The 15,712-nt window shown below is 47.2% G+C and overlaps 1 protein-coding gene across 1 annotated transcript in view; it reads left to right on the top strand.

The window, feature by feature from the left end:
* The window catches only part of LOC144138225 (pyridoxal-dependent decarboxylase domain-containing protein 1), a 43,101-nt gene extending 29,135 nt beyond the window's left edge, over positions 1-13,966 (top strand). Inside the window, exons 13-19 of the mRNA XM_077670418.1 lie at positions 1,953-2,058; positions 2,157-2,215; positions 5,605-5,842; positions 6,197-6,315; positions 6,996-7,088; positions 10,847-10,949; positions 12,438-13,966. Of these exons, the coding sequence (XP_077526544.1) occupies positions 1,953-2,058; positions 2,157-2,215; positions 5,605-5,842; positions 6,197-6,315; positions 6,996-7,088; positions 10,847-10,949; positions 12,438-12,589 (870 nt within the window). The 3' untranslated portion in view covers positions 12,590-13,966. The remainder of the gene's footprint in view (positions 1-1,952; positions 2,059-2,156; positions 2,216-5,604; positions 5,843-6,196; positions 6,316-6,995; positions 7,089-10,846; positions 10,950-12,437) is intronic.
* The last annotated feature ends 1,746 nt before the right edge of the window (positions 13,967-15,712 follow it).

The raw sequence follows: 15,712 nt of genomic DNA, 5'->3' as shown, positions 1-15,712 counted from the left end.
ATCAACAATGAAAAGCCAAAACACTTGGATTATTGTTGTGTTTATTTATCCGGGGAAGGCAGCGGCATTTCGTAGACTTTACCACACTGCCTTTTCATGTTGAGTAGTGGAGCAACTTGCGTTTTTTGGTTCTGTGCTTGCTGTCTGCTCAAAGCCAACTTAACCCTTTCGGCCCTAGTGGTATCAATTGATGTTATCACATATAAGTTCTCTTAGATTGTAAAGAATGAAACCAAAACTGCTAGTTTTATGGGGAATTGTTCTTCTATGATGCCTATGGTGATAGACATCACCATTGTTCTGTTGTAGGGGAGCAGGACACTACAAAGAAGATGAATATCCGGTGAAGACAAACTTCTGACTTTGATGCTAAAAGTAATGGAGGACCTAGTATTCCCAAGCTTGTAAATCTATGAACACGTGCACTAACAGGCTCATTTTTGGTTTGTAGGCTCATGTGGTCATAACTTTTAGGAAAACAGGCAGAAAAGATGTTTGTGCTCAATATAAAATTTTTAATTGCCAGGTGTTTTTATTGACGCATTAATAAATCGGGCAATAATTGCACTACCAACACTATTTCTCCTTTGAGGGCCTATGGAAACCTAAACTTTGAGAAAACACACAGAAAACATTGTTTTTCTTGAAGTAAAAATAAAGCCGTTACACTCAATGTGAAAGCTGTCGGAAGTGCAGAGCTGTGATTTGCCATGATGGGCTGTACTGCCATTATCCGCTTACTGCTACCACCCCATGCAATTCATATTTCCCGCCTTCGCAGTGCTCGCGCGCCCCCTGCCTGAAACTGCACCAGCAGGAGTTCTGTTCTCTTTGTGCTTTTCTCCCCGCACGTGCTGGCGTTGCACTGCCACATTTTGCGTTTACTATCGTAGAAACCACCTCAATGGGCGTCCTTAAAGGAGCACTGACACAAAAATTTTATGTTACACTTTTATTGCTTTTATCGATGCTTAATGGCCTGGCGAACCTGAAACAGCACTTCAAATACTTCAGCGCGCGATAGTTAATTACATTGAACGGCCTGAAAATCGTTTGTTTCAAATTCCCGTGCTTTAATCCCGAACGGCGCATATGACAGAATCCTGGCCTGACCTCACCGCTTTGTGCGGACGTCAGCGGCGCCCGCTTGAGAGGGTGTTGCGCCCGTTCGCCGCTCTTGGGGTCGCGCGCGTGAAGTGACGTCACGAGTTTTTGATGAGCGCTGTCGTGTCACTTCTTTTGGCTTCACGGGGTGATGTCACGCTGATGTCCATTTGCTGAGTGCCGCTCCGCGCGCTGCTCCGTCGGCGCAATAAATGAGATTCAATTGAACTATGTTCTTCGCGTCGCAGGCCGCTCATATTTCAGCCAGGGGATTCTGTTGAGTGAAGGAAGCGAATTGTGCAATAAAATTAACGCCGAAAATTGGTGTCAGTGCTCCTTTAACTAAAGAAATGCGGGCGCTGCCGGTTAATTACGTATATTTTTCCTCAAATGTACCTATAGTTTTCTTTGCGCTAAATAACGGGAAGATATATGACAAGCGCCAGCGTTTCATGAGTTTCGAATGCTCATGACTATATACTTGGGCTATACGTGGGTCGAGCAAGCGAGCTAGGACGACAAGGCAAGCGCTTAAAGTGCTCTGCACTTAAAAATATCAGTGCTGAAAGAATTCATTGTTGTTGAAAGATCAAAGGCAAGAAAAATTAAAAAAAAAGTGCTGTTCTTTCTTTAAAAGTTTCGTTTGTTAGATACCTGCCAGCATTCTTTGTGGAATTTTTTTTTCGATTGCCAAATCGAAAATGTTTTAATCTTCGAAGTTTTCCAAGTTTTAAAATTTTCATGTTGACTACATTTTGTGAGCGACGTTGGCAAGTACTCAGGTTGTTGGGTGAAGTAAGGAAAAGCTGGGGTTCTCTCTCAGGCTTCTCTCTCTTCGATGTTTGCAGCTGGTCCAAGTTCTCAACCGGGATGTCCCACGTGCTGCCTTGGACCTTCTGGATCTGGATCCCCACGGCGTGTGCCTACGTTTCTGCCCGCTTGAGAGCGCGCACGGTAAGTACTGCGTTCACATTTTTGAGTGTGTGGAAATTTATTTTTTTAACGATAACCGCTGTGCTTTGTTTCATGTGTTTGTGTGTTTCCTTTCACAGTGTTTGGCACGACGACCCAGGATGTGGATGAGCTGTGCATCTGTATCCACAAGCAACTGGTGAGCCAACCGTTTCACACATTCTGTTGCTCTTGTGTGTTCTGTGAAGAAGTTAGCTGAGCATGTGTGTCCTCTCCTACAACTGGCTGGCACATTGCTGTTTCCCCGTATGAAGAGAGGAATCGTAGTTTGATGACATTGCCCCCCATACGGGATCATCATACAGGATCATCATCATACGGGATCGAATGGAGACACGAGAAGGAACAAGTCACGTCATTCTTCTATGAAGAGAAGAATCGTACAGTGATGACATTCACTGTCCCCCCACACGAGATCATCATACGGGAGCATCATGCGGGATCATCATACGGGATCAAATGGAGACACTAGAAGGAACGAGTCGCATCGTTCTTCTATGAAGAGAGGAATCATACAGTGATGACATTCACTGTCCCCCCCATACGGGATCATCATCATACGGGATCAAATGGAGACACGAGAAGGAACGAATCGCGTCGTTCTTCTACGAAGAGAGGAATCGTACAGTGATGACATTCACTGTCCCCCCATACGGGATCATCATATGGGATCATCATACAGGATCAAACGGGGACACGAGAACGGGGACACGAAACGGGGAAAGGTGGGAACACCCCACTACTGCTCATTTTGCTTCTCACTGATGAGACGTGTGAGGAACAGGTGAAATAGGGAAAACAATGATGTGCCATGACATGAATGAATGTACAAAGAAAGCTTCGGTGATGGCCTGGGGTGCATTGGGTTGCAAAACGTCGGCAGGTGTGTGGCTGAGGGTTCACCAGAGTGTGCGTGGGTGCTGTGATTCTTATCGCTGGGTTTTTTTTGTCCCCTGCTTCATTTTGTTACTTTTCCATGTGGTGGTTAGGCAAATACTAGCGAACTAGTGACTTTGGAAAACTTTATGCCTCTTAAAAATTTGAGGGACGACTGTGGGAGCAAGTGTTGCAAATTTCCGCATCTGCAATTGCGAATAACGTCAGACTGCAAGGTAAGCAAGAAAGAAAGCGAGCTTGCAAGTAAGGGAGGTGGTGTTTCCTGGCACGTGGTGTGTTGTGCAGCTCCAGTCTGTCCTTGGCCAATCCCCCACTAGTTTGTTTCCTAGTGCCTTGGAATGTTATGTGCCATATATAAGCATAGGCCCAGGGGGGAGCTAGTTTTTTGTACAGTGTCCGACGTGAATGTTGGAATCTGACACGAACTGCTTACGCTGTAAAAAAAAATTATTTGCGATTTTCTGAAAGAAAGGGCTTGGTGCCGTCATTATGGCGCGGGTCAACTGCGAACCCTCTCTTCTGCAGTGGTTTGAATAGCTTTTTTTCAGTCAATCGATTGATCGAATGATCAGTTTTGTTTTCAAAAATTTTGTACAGTCGATCCCAGATATATTGAACTCCAAGGGGATCGCGAAATAGTTTGATATATCGATAGTTTGAAATATAAAATATGCCCATGTGAAGCTTACCTGAAAACTCCGCACATCGGTGAGAGCTTTCCGAGATGGCGACAAGCGGTAGCTTCCCAATTTGTTCCTCAAAGCACGGAAAATGCGAAACGTGGCGTGAGGACCACCGCTCCTTATTTAGCATGAGAAAAGTCCGTGAGCTTTGCTTGCTTTATCTTCTGCGTCATGAAGTTCACCAAGCACGCTTCAAGCCTACTAACCCCATTCAAATGAGAAAGCCTGGTGCTGTCCACTGCACCACCGCGGCCGCGAATTACTCTGAATGCTGACGCAAGCTTGACTACCGTACGCGGTTAGGAAGGTCATCAGGGTCACTAATATCTGCTTCTTCGGTAAAGGCGACCCCTGCCACGATCGCCAAATTGTTGTGATCCTCCATAGTCTGCACGTTGTTGTCAATAATTATGAACTCAAGTGCTGTTGCGGCATCCGGAATGGCGCTTAAGAACGCTGACAGCTCTCTTATTCACTCGCAAGGCACTCAAGGAAGCTCACACTACCACGTAAGACTTGAAGGTAGCGAAGCTGTAAGCAGGCTTTATGACCATCACGACTGTTCAGAAGTTCATGATTGCAGCTGATTTGCTTGTTTGTCGCTGCAACGGACTTTGCGTCTTCTTTGTTGCTATAAGTGTTAGATTTCTTCATTTTTGTAAGGTATAATCATTGGTCATAAAACGTTGTGTGTGCATTAGCACATTTAACCACTCATGGTTGAACCGAGTGTCGGCTCCGCCGTCATCTTCCGTGTCCGAACACCTCTCGTCAGGGGCTGCAGCGAAGTCGCTTTGATGAACCAGCTGCAAGAACGCGCCTGCGACACTCCAGAATGGCTGGGCTGCACTTGCCTTCGCCTTACGCCAACTTGTGGGCAGTTCCATGCTCTTGCTGTGAGGAATTTCAAATTTCAAATGCACCTCGCCAACAGATGGCTACTTTTTGCTGGCCTCCACCGGCATAATGATTTCTGCCTTCGTCGCTAAATCCAAATTCTTGCGTTTTTTTCGCGACCGTAACTCTGAAACCCGCCCCCATGAAAACAAACACGCACCGTGCCGCACCGGTCGTGATGCCTGAAGAGCCGCCACTGGGTCACGCCTCCCGTCGGTTTCCCCTTTGCGTTCCCTTTCGCCTCCAATCACACCCCGAGTTCTCATTGTCATGAGGCTATTCACATGCTAGGGCATCTAGCAAGTCAAGCAGGTGTCAAAGGCATAGAGTTTCTTAATAAGTGTGGAAGGCCACTCAAGCGACGCGACGCGTGAGAAATCGCCATCACCCACAACTCTATAAGGAGAAGCGCTTTTGCGGGGGCACTTGCAGCACAGTGCTCAATGCATGGAACGTGACAGTAAACGAAAGTTCAATAGACACGTACCAAAGTGCTGTAGCTTGTATTCACTGGCGAGGCAAGCATGCAGGCAACCATGTGAGTGCGCTGTTACTGGTTACGTCGGGCTCTGCGGGATGCGGCGGTACTTGTCCGTGCTAAGCACATTATTTGTCAGACATTCCAAACTCTATCCCGCCAAACACAAAGTAATTCCTCAAGTCCAATGTGAGTGCGATTAATAACAACTCTGTTGACACCACCATTGAGAATCTGGTTGAAATGGTGCAGACGACGCACACCGGTGTTTTTTTTTTCTTCGGCGTGCGGGTGCGGTGGCACGAGCCACACCATGTCCATGGCGCATAGGCCATGTCTGTGGTCGTTTCCAGTGTTGCAAGCCAAGAAATTGAACGCTAAACTTTTCAATAAATACCGCCTATAATTTTGCATAGGATTTCCAAGGGTATGTTTGGACTGTTCGATAAATGCAATAATTTGGTATATCCGGGTTCGATAAATCTGGGATTGACTGTATTTTGATTTATGTTTTTGTTTGCTTGTTTGTTTTGTTTGATTTGCTCGATCGTTCGCCTCTGCCGCACGGTGCAGGCCATCCTGAATGCGACGGTGAGGCAGAAGCGCAACTTCCGCGAGTGCCTGCGCCACCACGACAACCTTGAGCTGGTGGAGGTGTGCCACTGGGCGGGCCTGGGTGGGGTGCGCTTTGTGCCGGCCAACCTGGTGGGGCGCACCGCGTCGCTCGACGAAGCCGAGCGGGCCCAGCTCAACCGCTTCAACACCGAGCTGGTGCTCAAGCTGAAGAACACCGACTCGGCCTTTTCCCTCGGTGAGAGTTTCCTCCTACTTTTTGATTTTTTCCTCTAAAGTGGGGTGGATTTAATTTTTAGCACGCAGCGTGTAACTGATTGATATTATTCATTTGGTTAGCCTCCTTTTCAAGCATTAGCCAATTCTTGCTCTTTGCCTGTGCTACCCATTGTGTGTAGGTGTTTACCATGCTAAGCCGTGTACTTCAAGATGCCATAGATGACAATTGCGTCAGTTCTGCACTTAAAAGCTCAAACTCTAAAACAGTTTCTTGACACACTGGAGTTCTTGCATTTGTGTGTGACGCGCTATGCTTGGCGGACAGCCTCCTCATGCAAGTTTTGTGTGTCATGCATCACACAATACTCCGCAGGTGAGAGTGAGGACGGCATGTGTTGCGTGCGCTTCGGCATGGTGACGGACGAGCTGGACGTGGAGGAACTGGTGGGCATGGTGCTGGGCGCTGGCATTGAGCTCGAGGAGTCCTCCAAGGTGCCCTTCTCTCTCCAACACTCTTTGCTTCTTTTATTCTTGCGGTTGCCCAACGAATTATAGTTATGAGACGAGCCAGTGCCTCCCGCTCATGTTTTTCTGGCAGATTTATCGGTTTTGAGTGCTTCCTCTGTGCAAGTCCCATGCTTACCATCAATTTACAAAATCTACGCAGCTTTTCAGATTGGATGACTTTAGTGACGAAGCTCCTGGGGCTCTCAAATTTTTCTCGAATTGACTGCACCAGCCGGACTGCTGAGCTATGCTACCTTAGCCTGACTCACAAATGTGCTGGCCATCTGTCTATATGTGTGCTGCATTTATGCAAGCAAAACAGTGCATTTTTTTTGTTTTTGTTTAGTTCTCATGCCCAGTCAATAGACCCTGCCATGGGTCAGAAGCACTGGGAATGCTTCGAAATAGGAATGGGTCATCGTATTAAAGCATTGCTTAGGGCGGGGGGGTGCTTATCTGGCTGGTATCGATAAAATTAAAGCAACCAAACTATAAGACTCTCTTGGGGCTTTCACAAAGGCAGTGCTCACAACGGACAAATGTGTAATCTGGAGGCCCCTTTCCTCCATCCCCCTTATCTTTCCCCTTCCAAACAGCAAAGTATTCACTGTGTCCACGAATGGTGTTGCAATAGCATTTGTTCTCATTCCTGAACTTCTGTGCAGGCCCTCGAGTCCATGTCAGAGCTGGTGAAGCAAGGCATCCAGGAGGCCAGCAAGGGGCTGCAGCAGGAGAACGAAGAGAAGATCCTCCAAGAGGTGGGACACGCTTTCGGGCATACGTGATGTTGCTGTGTTTACCTGATTGCAAAATGCTACCATGAATGAGATCTCTTAGTCGATTTGATTCATCTTCTGCTGAAAAGAAAAGTTAAGAAAAATCACTAAACCTATATCAGTGAGAGGGTATTTATTTGCTCGCATTTAGCGAAAATGAGTGCTTTTTAGTTATTAAATATGGCCTGAAGATTTGGGTGAGCCTTTCTCGCCAAATATGAGCACCAGTCTAGGGCATTCGCAATAGGAGCAGTCGTGTACTTACCACCTCTAAAAGCACATTGTCGCAACTTGCACCGAGCTCTCATCATATATTTTCCGTGCAACATTCACTGCTGGTGTCTGCACAGTTTGATGAATATTTCCTTCTTTGTTTTCCTTCGTAAACTGAGCTGTTCAACTTTTTACGAGTGCAGTCAAACCCCGGCTATAATGAAAAAGTCAGAGAAAGCCAAAAAATCGCTTTTGCAAAAATTTTGTTGCTGTGAAAATGAAGCATAAACGACAAGAAAATTGCCCGCAAACCAAACATTTATTTTCAAAAGTCAGTTATATTACTTTGCAAGCCTTACTTTGCAGCAACTTCACAGCTCAGCTCTTTCACTACAAGAAGTGGTTCATTGCTAGTCATCATGCATACCTAAGAACGACTGAATCAAGTCAAACACATCTAAAAACACGCCGTGGATTCACCATCTCTGCACGTTTTTCTCCTTGGTCCTCGGCACCAAGCGTGTCTGAGCATGCCAGTGAAGTCCAGCTGCTTCTGTTGACGAACTTTGCCAGAGTGGCACCTCATTGTTAAACCCTGTTCACAAAACCACATGAGCACCGCTTTGTTGACGTCCAAAAAGGCCACAGCCTTCGCTGTTTTGTTTTGTGCACGCGTGCCATTAACGAGTGGCGTCCTTTCTTTTAAAAATGGTAGTGCGATCTGCAGGCGGTTCCAAACTTGTCGGCACTGTCTTATAGAGTTTCTTAGTAAGTATTGTAAGGAACTAAATGCGCTACCTTCCCTTCCTCCACTGACTTCAGCAATGATGGCTGCCTTATCTTGTAGCGATAAGAGCTCCCGCTTTTGGGCTGGAGTAGGCCTATCGTGGCCACACGCAATGCACACCCGCAATGAACGCACGCACGCTGTTCAGCGGTAGCCAACTATCACAGACCAAGCCAAAGCCATGCTATGAGTCACGATGTGTCGCCCCCTGGTGGTGCCGCTACAAGGCCACCTCCATGGCCACCTGCTGTGTGGTAATTTATTGTGACAAATATAGTTGCAGCCTTGCAAGCGTGCTGTGAGGGAAGTTTATGCACTTTGAGTCCAATAAAATGGCATTCGAGCGCTTTTTAGACACTGTTATGCTGTATTCGGGTGGTCGTTTTAGAGCGCTCTAGAGCACTCCGAAAAGCGACTCCGTGTTCGGGTGGTCGAAATCGAGTGCTCGACGTATGTTCGGTTGGTCGTCTCAGAGCGTCGTACTCCACTCCGAGCACCTCCGACTGCTCTGACTCCGAAGTTGGAGTGCCGCCGAAATCCGGAGGCGATTGGGTCACGTGACCCCGGCCGCCGCGGCTCGCCTTTGCCTCTGGCTCGCCCCGCTCGCCTGCCCAGTCGGTGGCGTTCGCTGAATCCTCCCTTTCTGTGCTGAGGCCTCGACAGCGGTTAGTTGTGGGAGTGTTTCGACGATTTCGCTTCTCGTGCTATTATCCGCATCATGTCGAAACGGAGACGCCTGTTGAGTGTAGGGGAGCCGTCTCCGCTACTTCTGCAGCTCGAAATCGACGCCGAGGAGGACAGCAGCTCAGACGACGACGACTCGCACGTTTACGCTGCGAAGTTCGCCGAACCACTTTCAGTGTTCAAAGTGCAGGAATATGTTCGCAAGGTTGTGCTCACCTATTCTTACCTTCAATCATTGCGAATAACAGGCGCTCGGCTGATGTCGGGGAACTTTCGCTTGGAGCTAACGCGTCCGATAAGGAGGCCGCCATTTGTTGAGACACCTTGGCCGCTTCCTCCATGCGGCCGTGCCTGGCTGTTTGCAGTTGCCGTTTTGGCCGCGCCGCGGCGCCACGGTCGCGTGCTACTCCAAGATCGGGTACGCGTTCGGTTGGGGAGCGGTGACTCTTGCTCGGATTGGGGGAAGCGGCGCATCGACGTACTCCGAGTCGGAGTATCAGAGCGACCACCCGAATACAGCATTAGCGTCAAATGGGTAGATGAAACGCTGACCAGACATGTATCAAATTTAATTAATGCAGGATTGCTTTCAAAAACGTATCGTTGCCGCGAGCTATGAATACGTTGGCTTCTATGGACGTTCGCCGGGGATTGGAAAATATTTCGCTGATACAGAAATTTCGTACTCGTGGGGTTTCGTTATCACCAGGTTCAACTGTACTGACAGAGGACGTGTGGAAGGTCCTCTGTCAATTCTTGTACTCCTCACATGTGGGATTGTCATTCCGAGGCTCCAGCAACTTCACACAGTGTGCAGTTGCGCAGTCAGGGTGACATTAGCGTGCAGTTTGTGTGCAGTTGGCACAGGACTTGTGCAGTTGTGCAGTTGTTGCCTTGCCTCTGCCATGCAATTTTCATTGGCAATTTACACACTCCAAACGTTGTGTGGTGTAATCAACCTCGGTACTGACCAATTGATTGTTTACTGGTTCAGCGAGCTCATTCAAACGAAGCCAGGGGTGCAAAGCCACTTAGTGAAGTGTGTAAATAACTCCTGGCTGGTCAGTTCATCTGGTGATTGGTGGATTTGTTAGCTATTCAAATGAAAAGAACACAGGTGACACAGATGAAGAAAAGGAAATAAGTTTCCTCATTTGCAAAATGAGAAATGTTTATATTTCTCTATAAATTATAATAATGTATTATAATATATTATAAATTCTCTATATATAATTACTGTATTTACTTGAATCTAACGTGCCCTTTTTTCCAGAAAAATAGGTCCCAAAATCACATGTGCATTACAATCTGGTGCGACTCAAAACTGCGGCGCCGTATCACCGTCGACGTTTCAAGATGGCTGCTTGACTACTGAACGCGTAGCCAGCGCTTTGTAGTCGACGCATGTTTGCCTTTGTTGTCTGCATAGTCTTTTTTTGCGTTCCTCTGTTCTTTCTGCCATTAAATTCCCCACTGCGAAGACACGGTGGGTTCACCACGAGGCTGCGTTTAAGAAGAAAGTAATCTTGTGCGCGGAAAGCGATGGAAATCGGGCGGCGTCACGTACGCTCAGTGCTCCGGACACTTTTGTGCAGGACTGGCGCAAACAGAAAGAGAAAATTTTTTGCAAGCAAGGCGACATGGAAAGGGTTCAGCGGACGAAAGAGGGGGCGATATGCCCAAATAGAAGACCCGCTGGCAGAGTACGTGCAGCAGCAGCAAGCGCCTCAGAGACCCGTAACGACAGAGCTGCCAAGGCAGCGACGGCGCTGCCCTAGACCGTCGTCGTGGTGACTGTCTTGCCAGCAATAACCGGCACATTTTGTTTCGTGCCACCTTTGGAATAAACCTTGCTTGTTCCAAGTGAGAAAAAGTTGCGCATTTGTATGAAATAACAAAAGTCTAGGTGTGCGTTACAATCTAGGACATAGCGTTTTTTTTTCTTCTTCATACCGCAAGAAATGTGTGCTACAATAGAGGGTGCGTTAGGTTCGAGTAAATACGGTATATACAGAATTTGTAAACGTGAAACTGTGTTTTCCTTTCCTTTCTCCAGGGACTCCTGAGGCACGTGCCTATTGTAGGTTCTCTGTTCAACTGGTGGTCGCCCACTTCCAAAGAGACTGGAATTCGTGGCCGCAGCTTTAACATAACCTCTGGTGAGTCCGTTCCCAACGAACTTGTTGCGTAAACTCCAGAAAAATGGTTTGCTAAAACTGGCTGGTTCGCTCTTTGACCAAAGGGTTTGCTCCATCAAAACACAGTTACGAACAATTGGGCACTGGTTGCAGATGCAATTTTTGGTTCAGTTGTCTAGCAAAGCAGCTGGAATAAGCCGTTCTAAGCATGAATTCATACCTGCTACTTTCCTCTACTTTGCTAACGCCAGGCTTCAGAGTAAGTCACGACTTTTACCATAATCTAGGTGCTTAAAATAGAATGTCACATGCCGTAGCGCCTAAGACCTGGGTTAGCTCCTGGGATATCTTGTTGCAAAGCATTGACACGTAAGGCATTTTCGAATAGTGTGCAGTTGTAGCAGCACCAAAAGTTTTATCCGGACGAGTACAGCGAACAAACTGTGTTAACACGTGACGTCAGGTCATTTGGTTTGTACTCTTGGCGATAAAAACAGTGCAAACAATAGGCAACATTGTTTTTCAGCTTCTCCATCCTTCCATCCTGTTTCTTAGCATAATTTTTTCGCCAAAACAGTGTGCACAAGGTTGTACCCACCACTGCTATGACTGTGCCTTACGAACCACAGTTGATAACTTTCTTCAAGTTTTGATATCGTAGCTGAAGTGAGGCCTAGCAATTGTTTGTTCATATGCAGTGCAGTGTCACACTTGGGCTGCTTACACTTGTGCTGCGCAGTCGTTTCAGAGGCCTTCGGAAGGCCGTTGAACCGATTGTCTATCGAGTGCCCCGTTGTAAATACATAGGAGCAGTTGTGGGCGAGAGTCCAATTGTCAATTGAAAGCTACCGTGTCGCAGAGGCATTAGTTTACTATAACCCGCCGTGGTGGCTCAGTTGCTCATTGGGGTTGCTCAGCCCAAAGACATTGCAGGTTCCATCCCGGCCGTGGTGGCCGCTTTTCAGATGGAGGTGAAAGGCGAAAACGCCCGTGTCGAGATTTTGGCCCACGTTAAAGGTCCTTGGGTGGATGAAGTTAATCCGGAGCCCTCCACTGTGTTGCGCCTCGTAGCCCAGGTGTAGCTCTGGCACGTGAAACTTCACAATCAATCAATCAATCAATCAATCAATCGATCGATCGATCGAGCAATTGAGCAGTCCTTCACCCAATCAATTAATCAATCAATCAACCAAGTGATAAATCCTTCAGCAAATCAATCAATTGACCAATCAATCAATCGAGCAATCAATCAGTTGAACAATTAATTCACTAAGTAATCAGTCAATCGACCAGTCAATCGATCAATTCACCAATCATTCAGTCAATCAATCAATCAATCAACCAGTGGAGCAGTGAATTTACCAATCAAATAATCAGTCAATTGAAAAATTAATCAACCAACCAATCGGTCAATCAACCAGTCATTCAATAAATCAATGAATTAGGAGTTCACTGTGCTTACGAGTAGAACGGCAGGTTTACGTGTGTGGTCTCTTCTCCCTCCTTCAGGCTTAGTGGAGAGCACGGAGAACATCTACAAGTACCACATGCAGATCCAGCAGGGCGATGCCCCCGCCCTGGCCAACAAGCCCCCGCCAGCCCAGGTGCTGGTCCAGGCGGGTAATGCCCTCGAGACGAGAGTGCCCCAAGAGCAGCATTGAGCACAACTCAAACAGGAAGAACATAGGACTCTGACCACCAGTGGGGGATTTCGGGGTGGTGTGGGACGGGGCACCCGGTTGTGCAAGCGGGTGCAGGCACCAGCAGCGCACAGTGGGTGGGTGGGCAGGGGGGAGGTACCAGTGCAGCGAAGAAATTTGGCAGCCGACACACCAGCAGCTTGACTGACGATGGCTCCTCTGTCTCAGCTGCTCGCTAGCACGGGGGCGTTCTTTTGTGACAGCTGCTTCCTCAAATTTCTGCACTTTCAAGCATAAACTACTATGCAAGCGGGTCTGCTGTGGGTGGTACTGGTGCTGGTGTGTGAATGCATTTGTTTCGTTTAAAAATTGGGACGGCTTTGATGTCAGTATTGTACCCATGCAAAGTGCTGGTACCGGTAAACAGTCGTCTTGTCTCCAAAAGTCACCTGTCTTAAGAGGCTGTTATTGACCTCACGCGTGTGCATCTGTTGTGGTCACTGCAGCTACCCTTGACATTGCTCACGTTTTGAAGTTCCAACTCGCGGTGTCAGCGTTGACGGTTTTAGGTGAAATTGATCACAAAAGCCCGCACGAGAATAGGCACGCAATAAGCCTGGTTGCATGATCGAGCAAAGCTGATCCCACGTATGCAAACACGTCAGGCTGAGCAACAGTGTGGAACCTGGTTGACGGGATTTGGAAAGCAGTAGTGACAGTCACCTTGAAAAGTTTCTGGTACACTTAAGGCACAGTACCCTTCTAGAAGCACCAACCAAAATAATGGACAGCACTTGTGTTGGGACCCTGAGCATAATGCAAGAAAAGGCGTGAAACGCTTTTATAGGTGGATGCTTACGTCCCCTCTGTTGCAAAACTGGGAGAAGCCTGGTTGTCACGAAAGCTGGTGGTTTTCAACCAAAGGTCTGCGCTGGTACCTAAAAACTTTGGGCTGGGGGAGGGAAGAATTTGCCGTACTTTAACATATCATTTCGGAGAATGCAGCCAAGTTCTTTTATTTTGGGACCATTTACTACCCCAAGCATAGGCACTGGACACTGGTCGCTCCCACCTTCGCAAAGTCTTTTTGACAATGATTTTTTCTTTAATTTTTTTTCTATCCCGTTTAGGTGATGTTAGCAAGCAGTGTCCTGTTGGGCTTCTCAGTTAGTCTCTTCTTTTGTGTGTCTGGGGTTGTGCTCTGTATTTAACAAAAATGCTTTAAGCAAGACTGTATACCAGAGTCTGTAAGCAAGAGTTCCTGCTTTTCTGTGACAGCTTCCTTTTTCCCCCCCTCTTTGTGCAGCCCTTTGGCCTGCAAACGTCGCCTTAAAAAAAAACTGTTGTGATACTTCTAGTCAAAACACTTTTTTGCAAATAAAGTGACAGTTTTTTCAAGGTTTCGTGTGGGTAGGTTTTACTGCTTACATCAGGTTTGGGTGGAGACTGCTTTGACACATTATAGAAAAAAAAAAAAGCTGTTCCACTCAATGTGAAAGCCGTTGAAAGTGCAAAGTAGTGATTTGCCACAATAGGCTGTAGTGCCGTTATCCGCTCACGGCTACCACCCTGTGCAATTAAAATTTCGCGCCCTCGCAGTGCGCGCACGCCCCCTGCCTGAAACTGCGCCAGCTCGAGTTCTCTTATTTTTGTGCTTGCTTTTCCTCCCACACATGCTAGCATTGCACTGCCACTTTTTTTCGTTTACTATTGTAAAAACCAACCCGACGAGCGTTCCTGACTAAATGAACGCGGACGCTGCCGGTTAATTACGTATATTTGCCTCAAATGTACCCACAGTCCCCTTTGCGCTAAACAACGGGAAGATGTATGACAAGCGCCAGCGGTTCGCGAGTTTCCAACGGTTATGACTATTTAAACCGTTTGGCTTTCGAAGCCTCTGTGGGATGCCATGACGGCAGAACGCCGTGTGGCTCTACTTGGGTCTAGCAAGCGAGCTACGACGATTAGGCGAGCCCCTAAAGTGCTCTGCACTTAAAACGTACACAGAAATATAGATTGTGGTGGTTTTGTCTTTGTACTTGATTGGCAAGTGCTCTTCAGTGCTGTGCATATTTAGCCACCGAACAAACTGGAACAGCTGGACTTGTGCAAGTCTATCTCCCTCCTTGAAAGTTGCAGTGAAAACAATCTAGAGTTGTACGTTTCAGTGCCAGTTTAGCCCTTAAAGTGCTTTAAGTGAGTCCGAATTTCGTTTAGGATGGACTGAGTTTGTCCAAGACTAAGTAATCGTGTGCGAACCAATTTTGACGAATTAGGCTTACTCAGTTGTGGTACATAGATGCCAGCATGGCGTGTGCTTCGAAAGACCATGTTTGAGTGAGCTCTTGATGGTGCACTTGGCAGCTGTTGAACTGTAATTAAAAAAAAAAGGGCCACCTAGTGGTCATTTCGGAACACGGGGTTAAATTCAGATTTAGGTGCCTAGTACTATGTGGGCTGAAGGACGAGTTTGTGTGCATGTGCAGTATAATGAATGGGGCCTACGTGATATGATCAGAAGGGGATAAGATGGTGCATGAAATGAATGAAACCTACATGATCCAACACACACAAAAAATATGACTGCACAAGTACGGCAGTTTCAATGCTACGAAAACGAGACACTGATGCCTCCCTCGGCTGAGCAGGTCTGGTGGGGGTGGCACAATGCTTTTTAAAACAAAGCTTTACTACTATCATCCAGCGGTTTTGCCGCGGATGCGCAAGTTCACCTTTTGACCGGAGACACACCCCCTGTGACACACCCTTCAAAGCAGAGTTCCTGGATATAGGAGTTGCGAAACTCCCCATAGGCCCCATGTATCAAAAAGTGGCCCTGCGATTGGTCCACTGCTTTGGATCTTGTTTTACAGTGGCGCCACCCTTTGGTGACAAAATAAACTATACAACTTGCTTCGGCGCTCGACGACCTGGACGAAAAATGGTATTTGAGTGCTTACGTAAATTTTTTATGCCAAAGGAGCCCAATGTGTTGAACTATGCAAGTGTTTTATATACATACGGAGCAAAAGCAGTAAACCGAAATGCGAACATGGGGTCAACCGTCGCTTGCGCACTGTTGTCTGCTGCGCATCCTCTTCGGTCTTCTGGCGGCAAAAGAAATAAATAAGTCGCTTCGAC

This window comes from Haemaphysalis longicornis, unplaced genomic scaffold (assembly GCF_048455015.1).
Source record: "Haemaphysalis longicornis isolate Haplotype H1 unplaced genomic scaffold, Haemaphysalis longicornis Haplotype H1 scaffold_5, whole genome shotgun sequence".
Classification (NCBI taxonomy): domain Eukaryota; kingdom Metazoa; phylum Arthropoda; class Arachnida; order Ixodida; family Ixodidae; genus Haemaphysalis; species Haemaphysalis longicornis.
Note: the sequence above shows the minus strand (reverse complement) of the source record. Positions and strands in the feature narration are given on the sequence as shown.